General features: G+C 48.3%; 1 protein-coding gene across 6 annotated transcripts in view; it reads left to right on the top strand.

Moving 5' to 3' along the window:
- Positions 1 to 14,983, top strand: part of CLCN3 (Cl-/H+ antiporter 3) — an 83,354-nt gene extending 68,371 nt beyond the window's left edge. For 4 of the 6 annotated variants that reach the window (XM_027096527.1, XM_027096526.1, XM_027096530.1 and 1 more), the window contains 4 exons: positions 1,252 to 1,650; positions 6,317 to 6,533; positions 10,646 to 10,721; positions 12,213 to 14,983. In XM_027096527.1, the coding sequence (XP_026952328.1) occupies positions 1,252 to 1,650; positions 6,317 to 6,533; positions 10,646 to 10,721; positions 12,213 to 12,371 (851 nt within the window). In that variant the 3' untranslated portion in view covers positions 12,372 to 14,983. The remainder of the gene's footprint in view (positions 1 to 1,251; positions 1,651 to 6,316; positions 6,534 to 10,645; positions 10,722 to 12,212) is intronic. The other 2 variants (XM_027096531.1, XM_027096532.1) reach the window with 1 other exon arrangement.
- The last annotated feature ends 3,282 nt before the right edge of the window (positions 14,984 to 18,265 follow it).

Genomic DNA, 18,265 nt, shown 5'->3' with positions numbered 1-18,265 from the left:
GCACAGTGCCTGGTAAAACACGTGCTTGGTTAAAAAAATAAAAGCCTCTGTAAACCACCTAGGGCATGCCTGGCCTGGTGTAGATACCTAATATATAGTAGGTTCTTTCTCCCTTCTATTGTTAGGTTAAAACACAAAAAGGAAGAGCTTTAGCTTCACACAGTATCAACTGACATGCCCTGGTAGGTTCTTGAGCAAAGGAGCAACATGGTGAAAGTAGCACTTAGGGAAGATTAACCTGGGGACATGGCTTATAATGTGGATGGATGGAAGGTAATGGGGCCCGCAGTCAGGGAGGTTAGATGAAACAGTGCTCACATTCAGGAGCTGAGACTTGAGGGTCTGACTAGGTGGGTAATAGTGAGAATACTGAGAAAGGGGCCCCTAGACAGATGTTTGCAGAGCACATCAGCTAGGACTAGGTGAGAGTCTAGATGTTGGGATAGAGTAAAGGGATGAACCGGGAGTGGCCACTGGGTTGTCAGGAGGAGTGTGTTGTCTGGTCCTGGAGTTGGGGGCCGGGATGGGAGCTCTCTGGAGGAGAAGAGGGGTTTGGCTTTGAGTGTGTGGTGGTTTCTGCGACAGTGGGTCCCCCAGAGTCTTCACAGTTGGAAGTGAGACCAGCGTAGCCAGAAGATAAGGTGTGGGTAGCCAGAGACATGGGACAGACACAGCGTGGGTGGAGGGGCCTGGGTCAGGGAGGCCTCAGCAGAGAGCAGGGTTCACAGTGGTGATCTGGTAGGTACCTGGAATAGTTCAGGTGAGTTTTCTAAGCGGGGGCATTACACTGTTAACAGAAACCGCAAGGCGTCAGAGTGTTTTATTCATTTTGAAGAGATTTAGAGGGGAGAAATGTATTAATTTAATATTCTACCCACGAGTTTAATTTGTAAATTGGTAGTAAGCAAATTAGCTATGATGTGCTTCACCAAGTTCTTTAAGAATTATTTGTAAGCTTTTATAGTGGTGAAATTATGTCTTTGTGATAGCAGTAAACCAAAATGGCAAACTGTATTAGTTGGTCAGCTGTGATTTTTTTTGTCTGAAGTTAACCAGTTTTAAAATGTTATTTTAATAGTCTTCTGTGTTATGAACAAAGAAGATTGGTTTCTCTAGATCTTATTAAAATAGCGATGATCCTTTTCACTAAGTTCTGTTTATAATTTGTGACCGCCTGCCTAGTGCAAAAATTCTACCACCGTGGATTGATGAGGACCCTGCCCTTCCTGACCTGTGGTCTTATTTTTTCAGGTGGTGTGACAAGGATGACTGTGTCCCTGGTGGTCATTGTTTTTGAGCTCACTGGAGGCTTGGAGTATATTGTTCCCCTGATGGCCGCAGTAATGACCAGTAAATGGGTTGGAGATGCCTTTGGGAGGGAAGGCATTTATGAAGCTCACATCCGGCTAAATGGATACCCTTTCTTGGATGCAAAAGAAGAATTCACTCATACCACCCTGGCTGCCGATGTCATGAGACCTCGGAGGAGCGACCCTCCCCTGGCCGTCCTGACCCAGGACAACATGACCGTGGATGACATAGAAAACATGATTAATGAGACCAGCTACAACGGCTTTCCTGTCATAATGTCCAAAGAGTCTCAGAGATTAGTGGGATTTGCCCTCAGAAGAGACCTGACAATTGCAATAGGTACCCTTTTAAAGAACTACGCACACATATACGTCTATCTACGGCTCTGTCTGTTGGTATCTAGATACCTAGGTGGACGAGTATAAATATGTAATAGATTTCTGAAAGAAAGGAAAGCTATAAAATTTAATTGGTTGGGTTCGTGGGGACAAGTGGTGTATTTTATGTCTCGTAATATCTTAGGTTCTTTAGGAAAGGAATTTACCCTTCCGTGGGATGTTTTCCAGCTAAATGCTGTTTTATCTTTTGATTTGGCATTGTTATCAGGGACTGGAGTCCGGCTCTTTCTTTTCTCACTCAGATAAGTCTTGTTAACTTGACAGTATTCATAATAGCATGTCATGTAAGGCCTTAGTAACTGCCGAGGCATACAGCTAAATACCTTCTTGTAGTTAATAGAGTTGGCTTGTTTGAATGCAAGTTACTGAAAACTCCATCATCTTTGGTCTGTCTCATGTCAGATCCATAGGGTTTTGCTTTTTCAATTTTTGTATGTAGATTTACAGTATTAACTTGTAATATATAGTTTAAAGCAGCGGTCCCCAACCTTTTTGGCACCAGGGACCGGTTTCATGGAAGACGGTTCCTCCATGGCCGGGGCGGGTGGGTAGGGGTGGAGGATGGCTCAGGCAGTGATGCGAGCAATGGGGAGTGGCCGATGAAGCTTCGCTGGCTCGCCCATCGCTCACCTCCTGCCGCGCGGCTTGGTTGCTAACAGGCCACGCGCCGGTACCGGTCCGTGGCCCAGGGGTTGGGGACCCCTGTGATAGAGGGTATTTTTGTCCAGCCATTGCCTTGATACTCCTGCTGTTCAGTAGAGGACTCGGAGCTGAAAATGTAGAGCGTTCAGCCTGTCCCCAAAGGTCATTCCTGTGAGCCCGTCACCTCCCTCCAACTTACCTCTGTGGCCAAAGGGTTGTAAAATATTTCAGTTCTTGAGCCATTTGAAGAAGGAAGCCTAGATGGTGTAGATGGGCAGCATATCTCAAGGCAAACTGGAAGCTCTCAGTTTACAAGAGCTATTCAAGCAAAAAGAAGAAAGAAAGAAAAGAAAAGAGCCTATGCAGAATATCCAGTTCAGCTAAGGAAAAGGCTGCAGCTTTGGGAGACTTGCTCAAAGCCTAGCATTCCCTTGAGCTAATAGACTGGTAGTTGTCCGAGTGGGCGGAGTGTGTGTTAGATGTGGCGGCGTTCAAGTGTTTTAGCCTCTGAGCCATCTCCATGGCCGACCTACAGTCGGAGAAGAGTTTCGCTGTCCACATTTTGTTCATTACGTTGTAATAGGAAGCAAAAAAGAAAAGGGTCAGAATTTTGGAATTTATGTAGAAATTTAAAGGAAAAAAAGCCCAGGTTTTTAAAAGATAAAGTGGTAAAGTTAAGAATTATTTATATTCCCATTGATTCTGTGGACATACTTTTAAAAGTTGATTTTATTACTGTCTTGAGAAATAGAACATTGGGGATAGCAGATAATGTCAGTTTAAGGGAAATAGGGGTACTTTAGATGTGTGAAATAGCAACTCATGTCATCAGAAGGGTTAGTCACAGCATGATTTTCTTTAACACACCTTAAATATTTGCCAACATATATTTTGGTAAATTTTAGTTTTTGAATGGGAGAAATAGACCTGTACACTAGAGTTTTGTATATAATATGTAGTTTATAGATATTTATATAAAATAGTTTATCAAAGGACCGAAAGGAATGCTTGAATAAATTGTGAACTATATACTATGTCTGGGGGTGGAAAACTCAAGATTTTAAAAGAGCAGTTTTCTCCAAATTTATTTATAAACTCGGCATTAAATTTTATGTTATATCATTAAAAATCTTTTTTTATTTTATTTTATTTTATTTTTGGCTGCGTTGGGTCTCTGTTGCTGTGCGTGGGCTTTCTCTAGTTGCGGTGAGCGGGGGCTTCTCATTGCAGTGGCTTCTCTTGTTGCAGAGCACGGGCTCTAGGGCGTGCGGGCTCCATAGTTGTGGCACACAGGCTCAGTAGTTGTGGCTCACAGGCTCTAGAGCACAGGCTCAGTAGTTGTGGCGCACGGGCTTAGTTGCTCTGCGGCATGTGGGATCTTCCCGGACCAGGGCTGGAACCCGTGTCCCCTGCATCGGCAGGCAGGTTCTTAACCACTGCGCCACCAAGGAAGTCCCTTTTTTTAGTTTGTATGTAGATAGTACATTCACACAGTTCAAATTTGAGAAGATTAAAAGTTTATAGTGATGAATTGCCATACAGAGAAAGAAGAAAAAAGGTATATAATGAAAAATCTCTCACCCATGACCTCGTAATCCCCAGTTTAGCTCCGTAGGCAACTGTCTCCTTGGCTTCTTACGTTTTCTGTAGGTATCATTCTCTGCCTGTGTAAGTAAGTGTATACGTTTTCTCCTTTTTTATAAAACAAGTCATAACATGCTACCCAATACGTGCTGTTCTGTGTCTTGTTTTTTTCACTAAACAATGTTTTCTTGGACATCTTTCCAAATCATTTTATTTTTAACAGCTACACAGTACTCCACTGAGTGGATGTACTGTGGAATACATCATGATTTTTTAAATCCGCTTCCCGCTAATGGACATTTAAGATGTTTTCAGCCTTGCTGTGATAAAAATTGCCACCTCACATATCTGATAACCTTGTGTACTTGACGTTTTGCCTATGCAGATGTAGGGAAGTACTAGAAATGGAATCGCTGGACCAGAGAGTAGTGCATTTGTAATTTTGTAAGGTATTTTCAGATTGCACGAAGTCGTGGTTCTGCCATGGACTCTCACCAGGAGTAGATGACAGTTTACTGTGTTAAAGTTTAGTCCAAATGGAGAGACATTTCTCCTGCATTTTTTTTGTCCAGATGTAAAAGTGAGGCTGAATGCTTTTTTATAGATTTGTTTACAATGAAGCATATATTTAATACTACATTTATAGTGTGAATTGAATCATCTTTCCTGTTTTCCACCTTAAGGTATAAAAGCGTACTTGCTCCTTTCTGATGATGTGCTAGGAGCTGTGAGTTTTACAGGGAGATTCTTAATGCATGAGAACTCGAATACTGTTGACATATTGAACACGATTAGAAAGGTACATGGCGCAGTGACAGTTAGGCTGCTCCCCTCGTACTTTTCTCCTGCCCCCTCAGGAGCTTCTGTTCAGAGTAAAGCTTTAGCTTGTGCACCTGGGAGAGAGGATCTGCTGAAGGTTTGCCCCATGGCAGTATTATTATCAGCCTTAGACTGTGAAACAGCGTTTACTCAATAATCCGAACTGCAGTACATGGACCAGCCTTTTGTTTATCTCTTTGTAGGAGTTAAAATTAGCTTTGTACCTGCTCAGGTAGTTGAAACACCATTTTATGAGTATAGAGACCTTTTTGGTTTCTGAAATTAATACAAGTGAAATTAATACAAGTGAAAGATCTCTGGGGGATGTTTTTGGAATCTGTCACTACCAGGTTTCACAGAGCAACTGTCCTCCATGCTAACAGCACCTCCGTTCCTCCATTCACAAGCCATTAGCCTGATGCTTCTATGGGCCACAAGCAGCTTAACGAGCGTTTTTCAGAAGTCATTTCTGTCAGTTGCTGGTGGGCTTTCTTCTTCTCCGTGCCCTTCTCATGCTTCCGAGGTGCTTCCTAGCGCTAGAACGTCACTGACCGTGACAGCACAGTGAAGCAGGGCCTTGCTGGACGGAAGGAGAAGGCGTTGCGGTGTGTGTTTATGAGCTGGGCTCACTGCTCGTGTAGGGCTGGTGCTTGTTATTTTGGCTTACATATTTTTGTGGCAAAACTCATGTTCAGAATGTGTTCAGTATGACAAATAGGATACTTGTACACACAGCTTTAGATTCATACGAACGAGGAGCGTAAGCTCTTTCATTTTGCTTGTGTGCTCTCTCCCTTTTGCGGGTTTCCTTCTCCTCCCCACAGTCTCTGCCCCTCCTCTGCCGTTTTCTGCGTCCTGGCCACCTGTTGTCTCACAGTTTGAGAGGTGGCAGAGAGGAAGTAGGCACAGGACAGGAGCACTTGAGGCGGAGCCCCGGAGAGCGGGAATGAACGGAGCCTGTGCAGATAAACCTCGAAAGTCGGTTGGTGTCCGTTACGTGTGTAACTGTACTTGCAACCCACCTCATGACGCACCTAGAAAATCAAGCTTGAACATCAGAAAAGAGGAAGAACTAGCTGGTTCACAGGGGTAGGATAGACAACACGGTCCAGGCAAGGATGAGGTTCCCGTGGTCCCGCCTCCAAGGCAGGAGGAGTGGCCCACGGCACAGGCAGGCCTCTTGGGGGTGCGTTCCTGTAGTCAGTGGTGCTCTCGTTACTTGTGTGCCTTTAAAAGCCCGTATTCCCAGTATGCTTCCTTGTCCCCCAAAGTTAGACCACAGCAAAGAAAATTATACCATGATATAATTATACCACAAGTATTTTATTTGCATGAAGATGATTTGTTATTGGTGGATCCTAATTCTGTCTAATTTAAGAAATTGCTAAATGGCTTTTCAGTCCATTTTTTTCTTGGTTAGGAAGAAGGGAAAAGAAAGAGGGGACCGAAAGGATACGTTTATTTATTGTTTTAAATCTCTGAATAAGCAGGTTGTCCTGAAAACAAAACAAACCAACGAAAACCTACCAGTTTTTAATTTTTGGTCTTCTCTGTCTCTTCAGAGAGTGCCAGAAAAAAACAGGAAGGGATAGTGGGCAGTTCCCGCGTGTGCTTCGCACAGCACACCCCGTCCCTCCCAGCAGAGAGTCCCCGGCCACTGAAGCTCCGCAGCATCCTTGACATGAGCCCATTCACGGTCACGGACCACACGCCCATGGAGATCGTGGTGGACATCTTCCGGAAGCTGGGCCTGCGGCAGTGCCTGGTCACGCACAACGGGTGAGTGTGCTCGGCCCGGCCGCCGCCAGCCTGCGGGACGCTCTGGGGGAGCCCGGTCAGCCCTATCGCCCTCCCCGGGAGGGGGTCCTCGGAGTCCCACTTAGCAATGGCGAGCAGAGTGTCAAGTGCCAGGTCTTTGCCAAAACAGGAAGTGACATTTCTCAGGAGCACTTCGGAGCTGCAGGGAGCCGGGGCGTCATGGTGCGGTGTGGGCGGGGCCCGGCTGAGGGTGTTTCCCCGCTTAGAGGGCGGCGGAGCCCGCGGCCTGCAGCACCGTGGCACCCTGTTCTCTTTTTGTAAGTATGCCATGGTTAGAGTATTCGTCTCCAGTACAATAATAGCTTTCTAAATGTTTTGCTGTTTACTCTTTGCTTTATTGTGTAATGAGGGAAATCATACATAATTAAACGAGGTTTGTGAATTAGGTGAAAACCTTTTGCAGACGCTTTGTCTCTGCTTTTCTGTGGTTTCCATCCACAAATCTTTTGAATAAGGTGCTGGCCGATGAACACCAGTGCACTTAAAATGTATAAATTGATTTCTCTGCCCTTTGCACGTAGACTGGCTGTGTTTCCCCACGGTAGGAGTGTGGGGAGGTATGGCCTGGCGGGTGTCAGGCAGCGTGGAGACGCACTGCGGGCCCGCCTCAGCGCACAGGCCTCAGCCCGGCGTTGCTCCCCTGCTCCTGGGCTGGTATCTGCCTCCTGCCCTTTCTCTCCGGGCCCCTTGATCCCTACTGTGTGGCTCTTCCCACTTGGAATCCTCAGGCACAGTGTTTTACCTGCAGGCTGATGACAGCAAGGCTGGACTGTGTGTAGATGGGATGATTCCCCTGCGCCGCGTGAGGCTCCTGGAAACACCGCACACTTAGAGGACCCAGCAGTTTAACAAACGATCCCGTAGGGACAAAACACACGACCCCTCTGTAGAGAAAGGAGGGAAAGCGAACACCTCCCGATGGGACACCTCCTTCGAGTTTCTCGTTGACCTCTGTGGCCCCCTGCACAGAGGTGGTCGTCAAGGCTGGGGAGATGTGTCCAGGCACGTGGTCAGCACGGCGTAGCTCAGGGGTCAGGTAGCCTTCCAGCTCGGAAGCCCAGCCTCTTGCTGCTTTACGTGGTGGTTGACCAATAGAGGCTGTCTTCTTTCTTTGTGATTTCTTAAACTACTGTTTTCTTGGACAGTATATTAGCCTGTATTGGGTTAGGAACAGAAACAGAAAGCTAGAGAACTCGATCCATGATTGGTGTTTCCACTGTGCCGACCAGCTAAGATTAAGTCTAGGTAAGAGGAAATAAATCATTTGAGGGATGCAGCTCTTGATCAAGGGCAGGGAGGCTAACGATCAAATGCCACAGATACTGATGGGAGAAGAGATGTATGTTGTAAAATAACTACTTTCTTCTGTTTAATGTTTGCTTTAAAGAGTAATGGTACCAGACTTCATTGTTTAAAAAGCTTAATAAGAACCCGCTAAATGGAGTTACCTTATCATGAAGGTTTGGGGTCCTTTTAGTAACGAATGGCTCACTTGGAAGCCTAGCTGAGTGAGTTGGCTTATTAAACGTTGACCTGCTCTGTGTTGCTCTCTGTGCCTGGCGTGGCTTGTCCTCCTGTGTCATAACAAGTGTGGATGTCCTTCTCCAGTCCCGGTGGAGCATGTCACAGGCTGTGTGGGTTCATGCCCGTCGTGCACTCTGCTGACGGAGTTCAGGTTCTCAGCAGCACGGATGCTGGAAAGGAGTGAAGGGGTGGGGGGACAGCTGATGAAGATCTTACCTGATCCCGCCTGTTTGTAAGAAAGCGTGGGGTGGGAGGTGGCTTTTTATGTTTATTGGCCTTGATTATATTTTCCTTACTTCTGTCCTTCAAGGAAAATAGATTGGTAGATAAAAGAAGAGAGCTCATCTCTTCTGCATTTTAGTGGAGAGTCTAACGGTCAGTATGTTACAGTTCATACTGGGTCCTTCGAGGTGGAAAATAACTATGTATTTGGGGGGAAGAAGACCTGAGGAACCTAGACCCTGAGATGCAAGGAGAAAGTGAGACTAGGCGGGTGTCTGTCAGCGTTGAAGATTCCCCACGTTTTGTATTCTGATTAGCAGAATTTCTCAAAACCTTTTAGTCTTGGTGGAACCAGCAGGATGTTAACTAGAATGGCTCAAAAAAGAGGTCCGTGACCATATGCGTTTGTAAAGTGTTGGATTAAATACAGTTGAGGTTCTTTACTGTGGAGCTTCTCAGAGGGGGGTGAACAGCAAACTTGGTTTTCCAAACGTGCACCCTTTAGGGGAGAAAAACGGGAGCAGAGGAACTCCTGGAACTCGTGTTTCTTGGAAACCAGTATTGATACTTTGGGAAGATGCTGGGTCATGCCCTGTTTACTCTGACGTCATTGTTCGCCCCCCACCACCACCTCCAGGGAACAGAAAATTGTTTCCTACGTGAATCACATTTTGCATTGATTTTCCTTGCACTTCTGAAAGTAATAAAGCAGCACTGAATTTGCCCTTATTACTCTCAAATCTCTTTTCTCCAGTAACTAAAGAAAGGAAATATGTGTATTTCCTCCTTTTTAGGGCTGTTACTTGGTAAATACGAAGATTACTTTAGAAGTCTATAAATTTGCCATTGTGTCTTTAATAAACTCGTGACTGTCCTCCCTGTGTACCTTGCGGTTTGGCAGAGGTTACTAACACAGTAACTGAAATTAATCATTGTATGTAACTGGGTAGAAAAGAATGAGTAAGAACTAAACTGCGATTCTTTTACTGAATTGTCAGGATGCTCACATTTCTTGATTCCAGCTATAAATGCAAGTGAAGTGATGGTTTTTGTCTGTTTTACCTCAGACATTTAGTCAGAGAAGAACATCTACTGAGTCAGTGTTTATTTTATGTAGTGCATTTTTTGAGCCTTTTGGAGGGAAACTGGCTCCCATGCTCTGAGTTAGTTAGTTAGTTTTTCAGTTAGTTTGTCTTTGTTCTTAAGGAAAAGTACGTTATTTTAAAACATAATGAGAAAACATTAGCAAAGCACCTGTTTCTGGCTTTCCCATTCCCTACCCTCCGTTTGCTGCCCCGCCCCAGCACCCCCTAGTGACTGCTTTATAACTGACGTCGGTGGGGGACCAGAGCCTTTGACGGAACGAGGTCCCCTGTGACTTCTCCAGGAAGTCAGGACGGTCTGAGGCAGCGCCATACAGAGCTGACTTAACCGGAGCACAAGGACGTCCAGTCACCCTGAAGGGCATGCTGGATGGGCTTTCAGAATTCAAAGATTAAAGCATTTTAGGGTTCTTGACATTCGCTGTCTGTATTGCCATACATGGTGGTTGAAGTCATTCACTTCCATTTTAAAGCCAGTTACCAGAATTTTGTTTTAATGATTAAAAAGCAGTTGAATTATTTTCAAGTACCCTCATGAGAATTTGTTCATCATCTTGCTTGATGTTATAATAATGATATTAACCGAGAAATAATCATTATTTAGAGAAAAATGTATAAAATCAAAAAATCATTTTTATTAAGCTTATTTTAAGAAGCAGAATTCAGCAGGTCCTGAAAATCGGGGAGCGCATGTATTAGTCAGCTTTATTTAGTGTGCGTTTTCTTTCATTTTAATTCCAAGTAATAGTCACGGGGTTTCTTAAGGAGGCCAGAGCCTGAGGAGCCCGGGCCGCCTCTGCCTTTTCCCCGGCGGGGTGGGCCCAGCGAGGAGGGCCGCGGGCGACATTGCAGAAATGAGAGAAGCACTCTCCTCTGTGGGAAGAACGCTGCAAATGCAACTCCATTTCAGAGTTTCGTAGCTGTGATAGATGTTGTTTCTTTGTACTTTTTTGTAGTCATCGTCATTGTGTGCTTTTGATTTTTAATTTAAAAAGGATAACCACCCACCAGTGTTTCAAATAGGATCTTGTCACTTTGGAAAGTCAGTAGAATTCATGCCGTGGGACCTGGGATTTCAGATCATTTTTGTGTTTGTTTTCCTAAAGCTCATGAAAGCATTCTTACGGTTCATGTTTTAATTTTTTCTCGCATTCTCTATCATGATTGGAAGCTCCTCCCGCCTAAGTTCTCCCGCAGTCATTAGCATCACGTGGTCTGTTGCAGGAGCGTCTTGGGGATCATCACCAAGAAGAACATGGTAGCGCACCTGGAGGAGCTGACGCGGCGCGCCGAGCCCCTGGTGATCACGCGGCTGCTCCCCAGACCTGGGGGTGGGGGGCGTGCTGTGACGTGACCGGGCACACGCCGCCAGACCGCCGGGGCCGAGGCGGGAACCTGGGGCCTGTGACCCTCCCGCCCCCGCACGCCCGCGGTCTGTCCGCGAGGCTGGGGGCGTGTCCAGGCCCCACCATAGGGAAGGCCAGCGGGTCCCGCCTCCCGTCAGGGTCTTTCCTTGGATTTGGGGCCGTAGGCAGTGTGGTCGGCGGACGAGTGAACCCTCTTGGACGTTCTTGCGGCAAATACGTGCCCTTGAGGACAGCCCGCTCTGCTTACAGTGTCCCCCAGCCCCACCCCGTCTCTGTCTTGTTCCCTGGTCTTTGGCCGTCTTGTGGGGACTCTGGCTCAGACGTGGTTGTCACCGGCCTCCGTTCTCTGCCGTACCCGCAGAGTCCTGGGGCGTGGGCCCCGGTGCCCTTCGCAGGCTGTTTCTAGAACGCTGTCAGCAGCTTTGAGAGCCATGTGCGGTGGTTCTAACTGGCTCTCTGTCCCAGTGGGGTCATGACTGGAGATGATTTTGAATCATCTGTAAGTGGCCTGGCTTTGGCAGTTACTGCCTGGAACTGCCTCGCCCTGCAGTTGCCATCCCTCCGTGAGGCCTGTCCCAGTCCAGCACCGATCAGGCACCCCTGTTGTGCGCTAACCCTTCACAAGTGTTTCATGCATCCTTTTTAAAAAAAGCTACTAACCAGAATAGTAAGTAGCTACCCATCCATTCTGCTTTCTGCTTCATCTGTAATCATCTTTTAGGACTCCTTCTTGACGTTTTCACCTATCTTTCAGTGTAAGCATTAACAACTCAGACTTTCATAAAAGCACTGTATCTTAACTTTTTTGACCAAAATCAAAAAAGGAAGACATTGACGACCGTACTAGAAATTCGGGTTGTCTCAGAGATTGATTCTTGGGATTCTGAAGTTTGGGATTGAAATTCTGTGTTGGCCATTTTATATGCATTTTATCTCAATTGTATGTGCTTTCGTGTAGATTCTGCATACAACTGGGCAATCCTTAAGTTATTTTTTTAAAGTTAGTTCATTTTGGCTTTAAAAAAAGCGGAACATTGAGGGGATTTGGTCACCAGACACTTCTTTCTTGATGCGGTGGGAACAAATTTTCCTTCTCAGGTGGGGTCAGCGTCCTTTCCTGTCCTACATCCTCCCGTCTTTGTCCCTTTCTCGCTGGCACACGTTACTCAGAGTGGCTGTGCTTCAGGGGGGCCCAGTCCTCAGTCTCGGGGAAAGGACACCGAGCTGTTAGTGACGTCGTACTCGCTATATCCAAGGATGGGTGCTGGGTATTTAATTATCTTTACCAGTAAAATGCTTTTAGAAAATACAGAATCAGGCTGCTTGCTTTTGCTCTACTCCTGTCAACAAAAAGGGTTTAGCTATGGATTTAGCTCCTCTTTTCCTTTTAATTTTAACGGCAACCTTCTGTTTATCCTTTTCAGACGCCTCCTTGGTATCATCACAAAAAAAGATATCCTCCGTCATATGGCCCAGACGGCAAACCAAGACCCCGCGTCCATAATGTTCAACTGAGCCCCGTGACGTCAGAGGGAGAGGAGGCCGGGGAGGAGGCCCGCCTGCTGAGCAGCACCACGCTTTAACCCCCTTCAAAAAAGGAAGTAGAAAAGCCGGGCTGCTGCAACATGGTTTGCAGTACTGCTGGTGGAATGGAGGAGTTGTTTGGGGAGGGAAAGGAGAGAGAGAAGGAGGCGAGTGAGTATCTCCCATCCCACGAGGGGGCCACGTGGTGTGCTGTCTGCGCTGGATGCGCTCAGCCCGGGGTGTGGCCTGGGCCTCCCTCCTCGGGGAGGGCGGCCGAGCCTGACCCCGGCCCCCCGGCCTGCTCTCCAGCGCCGCAGAGACGTGCCTGTTTCGGGAGGGATCCCTCTGAATCGAGCCATCTCTAAGACTGCAAGGTCTTGCCCTTTTTTAATCAAAACTTTTCTGTTTAACTCATGAAGTGTACAGTTAAAGCATTACCTTTCTACATTCCGGACGAGCTTCTCCCTCTCCCCACCGCCCCTTCTCTCTCGCGCTCTAACAGAGCCTCTGTAAGTTGGTGTGCCCTTTGGAAGCAGTCCTTTCTCATATTGAGATGTACTGAGGTTGTACTGAGGTTTCACACAGAAGAAGGGAGTGTTTCTTGTGCCCTTAACCCTGTAGTTTGCCCCATCACGAGATGCTGGGTGCAGTCACGTGTGCGCCGACAGGGGCCCATGGCACCGGGAGGACCTCCACGGAGGAGAAATGAGCTCTCGCTCGGGTGCCGTGTGGTTCAGAACCTACAGCGGTGAACTTTACTTGTGAGGGTAAATAGTTTTCTTTTTTGCTTTTTTTCCCGCCCCTCTCTGACTTTATGGATAATGTGACCTGGTCGTATGCAGATTTTGTTTCTAAAACTCCTATAATACACAAGTACTGTTGAGCATAAGGAGACAAGATGCTGCTTCTTTGACAGTGACGAGAAGGAAGAATTCTGTTTAGCTGCACCTGGTATGAGTTGCATGTTTAAACACTGGAATTTTCTTTTTCTTGAAATTAGATCAGTCTTTTTCTTTTCTTTTCTTTCCTCAAGGTGTTTTACTGCTGACGCTGAAGAAGAAATGTAATTCATAACTTGCACTAAATGTATATTTCTTTCTTAAAAATTTACCATTCTTATTTATATTTTTATGGATTAAAATTTATAAAATACAGATCAGTTAATATCGCACTTAAGTAATTTTACCTTTTTAATGTGATTTTTGTAGACTAATTCAGACTTAGAAATATGGAGATACGAACAAAGTTTACAGTGGGAGCAAGGGTTTAAGATGTGGTTATGGTTATTTCTCTGCGATCAGATGCGTACGGAAACCTTTTCTGATCTTTCACTGCCATCCCCTGGGTTGTCTTCTGACCTGTCCATTTTGACTCATGTTATAACTGGAAGCTGAAACACTACATATTATTTTGCAGATTAAAACCAAAAGTTAAACACTGTTAACCTTTAAAAGAAAAATGAAATGAAAACAGTAGAATTGCAGAGGTGGCAGTTAAAACGTTAATCTGAACAGAACCTGTGAATCTTTGCATAGGTCGCGTCCAGGTGTCCAGTGACGTTTTGAATCCACACTGCACTTTTTTGCAGGATGAGTTGAAAATATACTGGGATGTGTTTGGAATTGTGGGTTTTGGAAATATCTGACTTAATCGTGGTCTTAATTCACTATTGGCAAAGGCAGTTTACTTGAAGCACTGGCCTAAAAATTCTGGATTATGTATTTTTGGAGGCACAAATGAATTTTTACGGGCACATTTTCTGAAACATAACTGGCAATGAGCTGTTTTTACAATTTAGCCGTGGTTCTTCACTTCCTGGTTCTTAATATATCTGTAAGATCTGTGAGATCACGGAAGATCTTTACGGTCTGCAAGGTTTATAAGATCATGAGGCCAGATTAGAGTGACAGTTGAGAGTTGAGCAAAATGTTAGGAATTTCGTGAGACCTTCTGAGTTTTGCTGTCTGCCTGCAGTTAGTGTTTTGTCCCCGTTCCTCCCCCCTTGGCCGCCTCCAGGCTTTCTTCCTGGTGTCTGGAGGGCAGTCCTTCCTGAATGATGGTCCTGTGCGTCTCCCCTCGACCTGTCATCCGTGCATTTGCCCCCGAGAGGCGCGGCCTCGCTAAGTCACACGTGGCGTGGATTTTGTCTCCCACGTTTCCTTTCCGATTTCAGGTCCTGCTTCAGAGACTGACATCTCAGGTGGATGTTGATTTTCTTCTCGGTGTGTCCGCCCTGCTGAGACCGGGGGTGGGTGGGTGGGGTGTCTCCAGTGTGCTCTTGGTTGTCTGCGTCACTCTGTTCCACTTTTCCTTTTGGTACGTTGGGGTGTGTCTGCTTTTCAGCCAAAGGAGGGAACACTGGAGACCATGAGATCGATGTGCCTGGCTCATTGGCGAACAGATTGACCGATGTGGGTGGAGCGCCTCATTTGAGTACCCTTTTAGAGAAGGTATGATGAGAATGGGCAAGGGTGTCAGCATCTCTTCTTATTCAGCATTGTTTTCAGTTTTGGCTCATGAAGAATGCTTAGTTTGTTAATCTGTGATGTTGCCTAGAGCTGTATTTATCTGTTTTTATTTATACTCATGTAGTAAAGCTGCATATCATTACAGTAAAAATGGTTACTGTGATGAGTCAATCAGAAACTCTATTAAAATCTGTATGACAGTGTGTGGTTTGGCCTTTGATTCCCTCTGTCACCGTCCCCCGCGGTCACAGCCGTGGTGCAGCCTCGAAGGTGGGGGAGGGTCGTCCCGCGTCTCTCGCGTTACAGGGCCGGTGCTGTCCTTTGCAAGCAGGAGCGACAGGGGGACAGACGCTGGGGTAACAGCGGGTGGACGTACCAGCGATGGGGTCGGCGGCGTCTGCGGGCCTGCAGAGAGATGGCTCAGTTTGCTGTCACACCCCTGAAAGGAGACGCGTGAGTCAGCGGCACCGTGTGCTTTTAAGAAAGAGTGTGGAGGTTTGCTGACAGAGCTGCCTGCGAGGAGGTGGTGACAGGTGCGCTGTGGAAAGGCCTCCGAGGTGTCCGGCGGGAGGAGCCCGGTCCCCACGCGCCCGGTGGGCCTTGTGTCATCGCTCTCGTGTGCTGTTCACTCGACACGTGTTGAGCACCGACTGTGTGCTCAGCGCTGCTCCCTGCTCCCGAGGCCTCCGGGCACGCGGGGTGTCAGATGCTGACACGTGTCAGGGTGCGCTGTGGTGGTTGCTGAGCACGTGTGTTTACGCGATCCCGGGGACCGCGCGCTGTCCCGACCGGTGACTCGGGCAGAAATCCCCCGGCTCGGAGGGTCGGGGGGACATGAGCCACGGGGGGCGGGGATGCTGGTCGTGTCCGAGGGGCAGGGTTACTCGTGAGCGCGCCGTGGGGGCGGCAGGCTGACGCAGTTTCCCCCCTGGGGGAGGAGCCACGCTGAGCACGCGTCCAGAGGCGGGAGCCCCGGCAGGTGCGGACGGCAGGTGTGGGACGGGGCTGGGGGCGGGGCGGGGCAGGAGCAGCAGGGTGGGCGGGGCAGGCGTCCGGCCGCTCTGTGGGTCCAGACCATGGGGCGGGGCGGGACGGGGCGAGGGGGGGGTCGCTCCTGAGGCTCGGCCTGCGGGGCGGGGCGTGCGGACCCTCGGGACGTGCAGGGCTGGAGCGGGGTGCCGGCCGTCAGGTCTCCCGGGCTTTGGGCCAGGGAGCTCGGAGCACCGGCTGGGTTGGGCGAGGGCGTCCGGTGGGCGGTTGTGTGTCTGAGGTCCGTGTTCTGTTCGCGACGCAGGCCTGACCTGATCCTCCTCGTGGGGCAGGACAAGGCCACCGTGGGGTTGAGCGGTCAGGGCAGCATGAGGCCGGGTGCAGAGGCCCCTCGTGGGAGAGGTGGGCCGCCCGAGCGCGTGAGTCACGGTCGCCGACAGGTGAAGTCAGTGAGGACGAGTCGGCCCCGCGGACGTCACTGATGACTTTGGCCGGGGCAGGTTCAGCGGGATCGGGCGGCCGCAGTGTGACTGGAGGGAGGTCTGCAGAGATGGGAAGGGGCTGAAGGCATCCGGGACCGCTTTCGGAAGAGCGGTGTGTGATGGACGGTGCTGTGTTGTAAGCTGCGGGATACTATGGCTTGTGCTGTTGTTCGTGGTGTTATAAGGACACCGCGGGCCCCGACGGAGGCCCTGTACCAAGCCCACGTCACCAAACCACGGCTCAGTCCCTCAGCTAAGGGCAGGTCCAGTCCCCGGCAGCCTGGAGGTGCCCGGTCAGCACCAGTGAGGTCATCCGCCACGGGCTCCTCTGTCCGCCGCAGGTAGGTCACGTGAGCTCCAACAGGGCACCGTCTCCCCTTGGGCCCAGGAGGGCCGCCCGTTTTGCACAGCCCCTCGGACCCCCTCCTGCTCGCTGGATGGGATGAATCGCTGAACACAGCCAGCAAGGCCTTCGGGGTTTACTCTGTTGGATTTTGCTTCTTTTAAGCAATGGGGATGTTTGAGGGAGACTCACTGTTCTGAGAGGGGAGGGGGGGCTTGAGTAGCAGGAGGGACTCCAGGGGGCGGGGAGCAGGTTGGACAGGCGGCCTTGAGCGGGTGCTTTGAGCTGGTGCGAGGGGATGTGCCCTTGTGGAGACAGTTGAGATCACGGTCTCTGGTGAGGTTTACTGCTTCCGCTTATTTTCTTGGGTGAATCATTCTACGTGTTAGAGGTTACACAGAAAAAAATTTTCACGCTCCAGGTGTGAGCTTAGCTAAATTTGAGCTAGGTAATGATTTTGTTAAATTCTGATTGGGTCAAGGTGCTTTACTCATGAAAGAGCCCAGGTACTTAAAATGAACAGGAAGGCAGGTGGCATTTGGAGACCACAATAGCCAATGAAGAGGAGATAAAAATATCTAGCAAACGAGGTTTCCAAGGACTGTGCCTTTAGTGCAGGAAAAAGGTAAGAAAGGCGTGCTTGGTGTCGGGCTGGCGGGAGGAGCTTGTTCTTGAATGGCCAAGGCTCGGTCCTTGGAAGGCCAGTCCCTCCTGAAACGCGCTGCCAGCCCTCGGACACAACCGCTGGGCTTTGAGACTGGAAATGTCTCTATTTCACAAGACTCTTGTCCTCAGGAAGCTCTGCTCACAGCTGTAGCATCCAAATTGTAACTGCCACGTTCTTGGCACTCCTGTCCAAATCCTGTCTTGGCTCCAGTATACCCAGCTTTCTGAAGATTTGCACTCAGGTTTGTGTAAGGTGTGGATGAGAAGCTGAATTCTTCTGTCCCCTTTCATTTATTCCTTGGTAGGAAATCCTGTTGAAATCCGCATTACTGATCACAAGAAGGCAAATTTAAAAAACACATTTGGGATTGTTGGATCAACAAATAGCAAAGTTAAGGGAACCTAGGATTTCTAGCTGAGCAAACGGTTTTAATGAAAGACACTTGAGTTTCATAATCAGTATTTTAGATAAATGTGTTAACTGTTTTTAAATACTGCCACAGTACTGACAGGCACCCTAGAAAGTAAAGAAATCTGTGGGGAAAAGCTCAAGAGCTTCTTAAAAGGTTATTTAAGACCAAACATGATCTGTTTTTTTCCGAATCAAAGTACGTGTGAGCTAATTGTTACTGTCACGTTTTAACATACAGCAGCTCAGTGTTCAGATGGGCCCAGGTAGCTGCAGGCAGGGCCTCACGTAACGGAACTCTGTCCGTTCTTAGAACGGGAGCCCTGCTGTCAGGATGAGGACGTTCCTGGAAGGGACTGAAAGGGAGGGAGAGGCGCCATCAGCTGAGTCTTAACTGCGCACAGCGGCAGCACGGCCATGGGGAGGAGGACGGCTGCCGCACGTGGGCTGCAGCAGAGGGCTCCCCAACTTCTGGGCATCTCACCAAGCAGTTCCCCAGACCGTGCTAGCGTGGGTTCCCCTGGCGCTGAGTGTGGGCCACGGTGGTTAACAGATACGCTTATGTTCAAGGGTTGGCGCTACTGAGGGACCTGAA

The sequence above is a fragment of the Aethalodelphis obliquidens genome, unplaced genomic scaffold (assembly GCF_003676395.1).
Source record: "Aethalodelphis obliquidens isolate GAN/ISIS:26980383/991018 unplaced genomic scaffold, ASM367639v1 scaffold103, whole genome shotgun sequence".
Lineage (NCBI taxonomy): Eukaryota > Metazoa > Chordata > Mammalia > Artiodactyla > Delphinidae > Aethalodelphis > Aethalodelphis obliquidens.
This window is presented reverse-complemented; position numbering and strand designations above follow the sequence as displayed.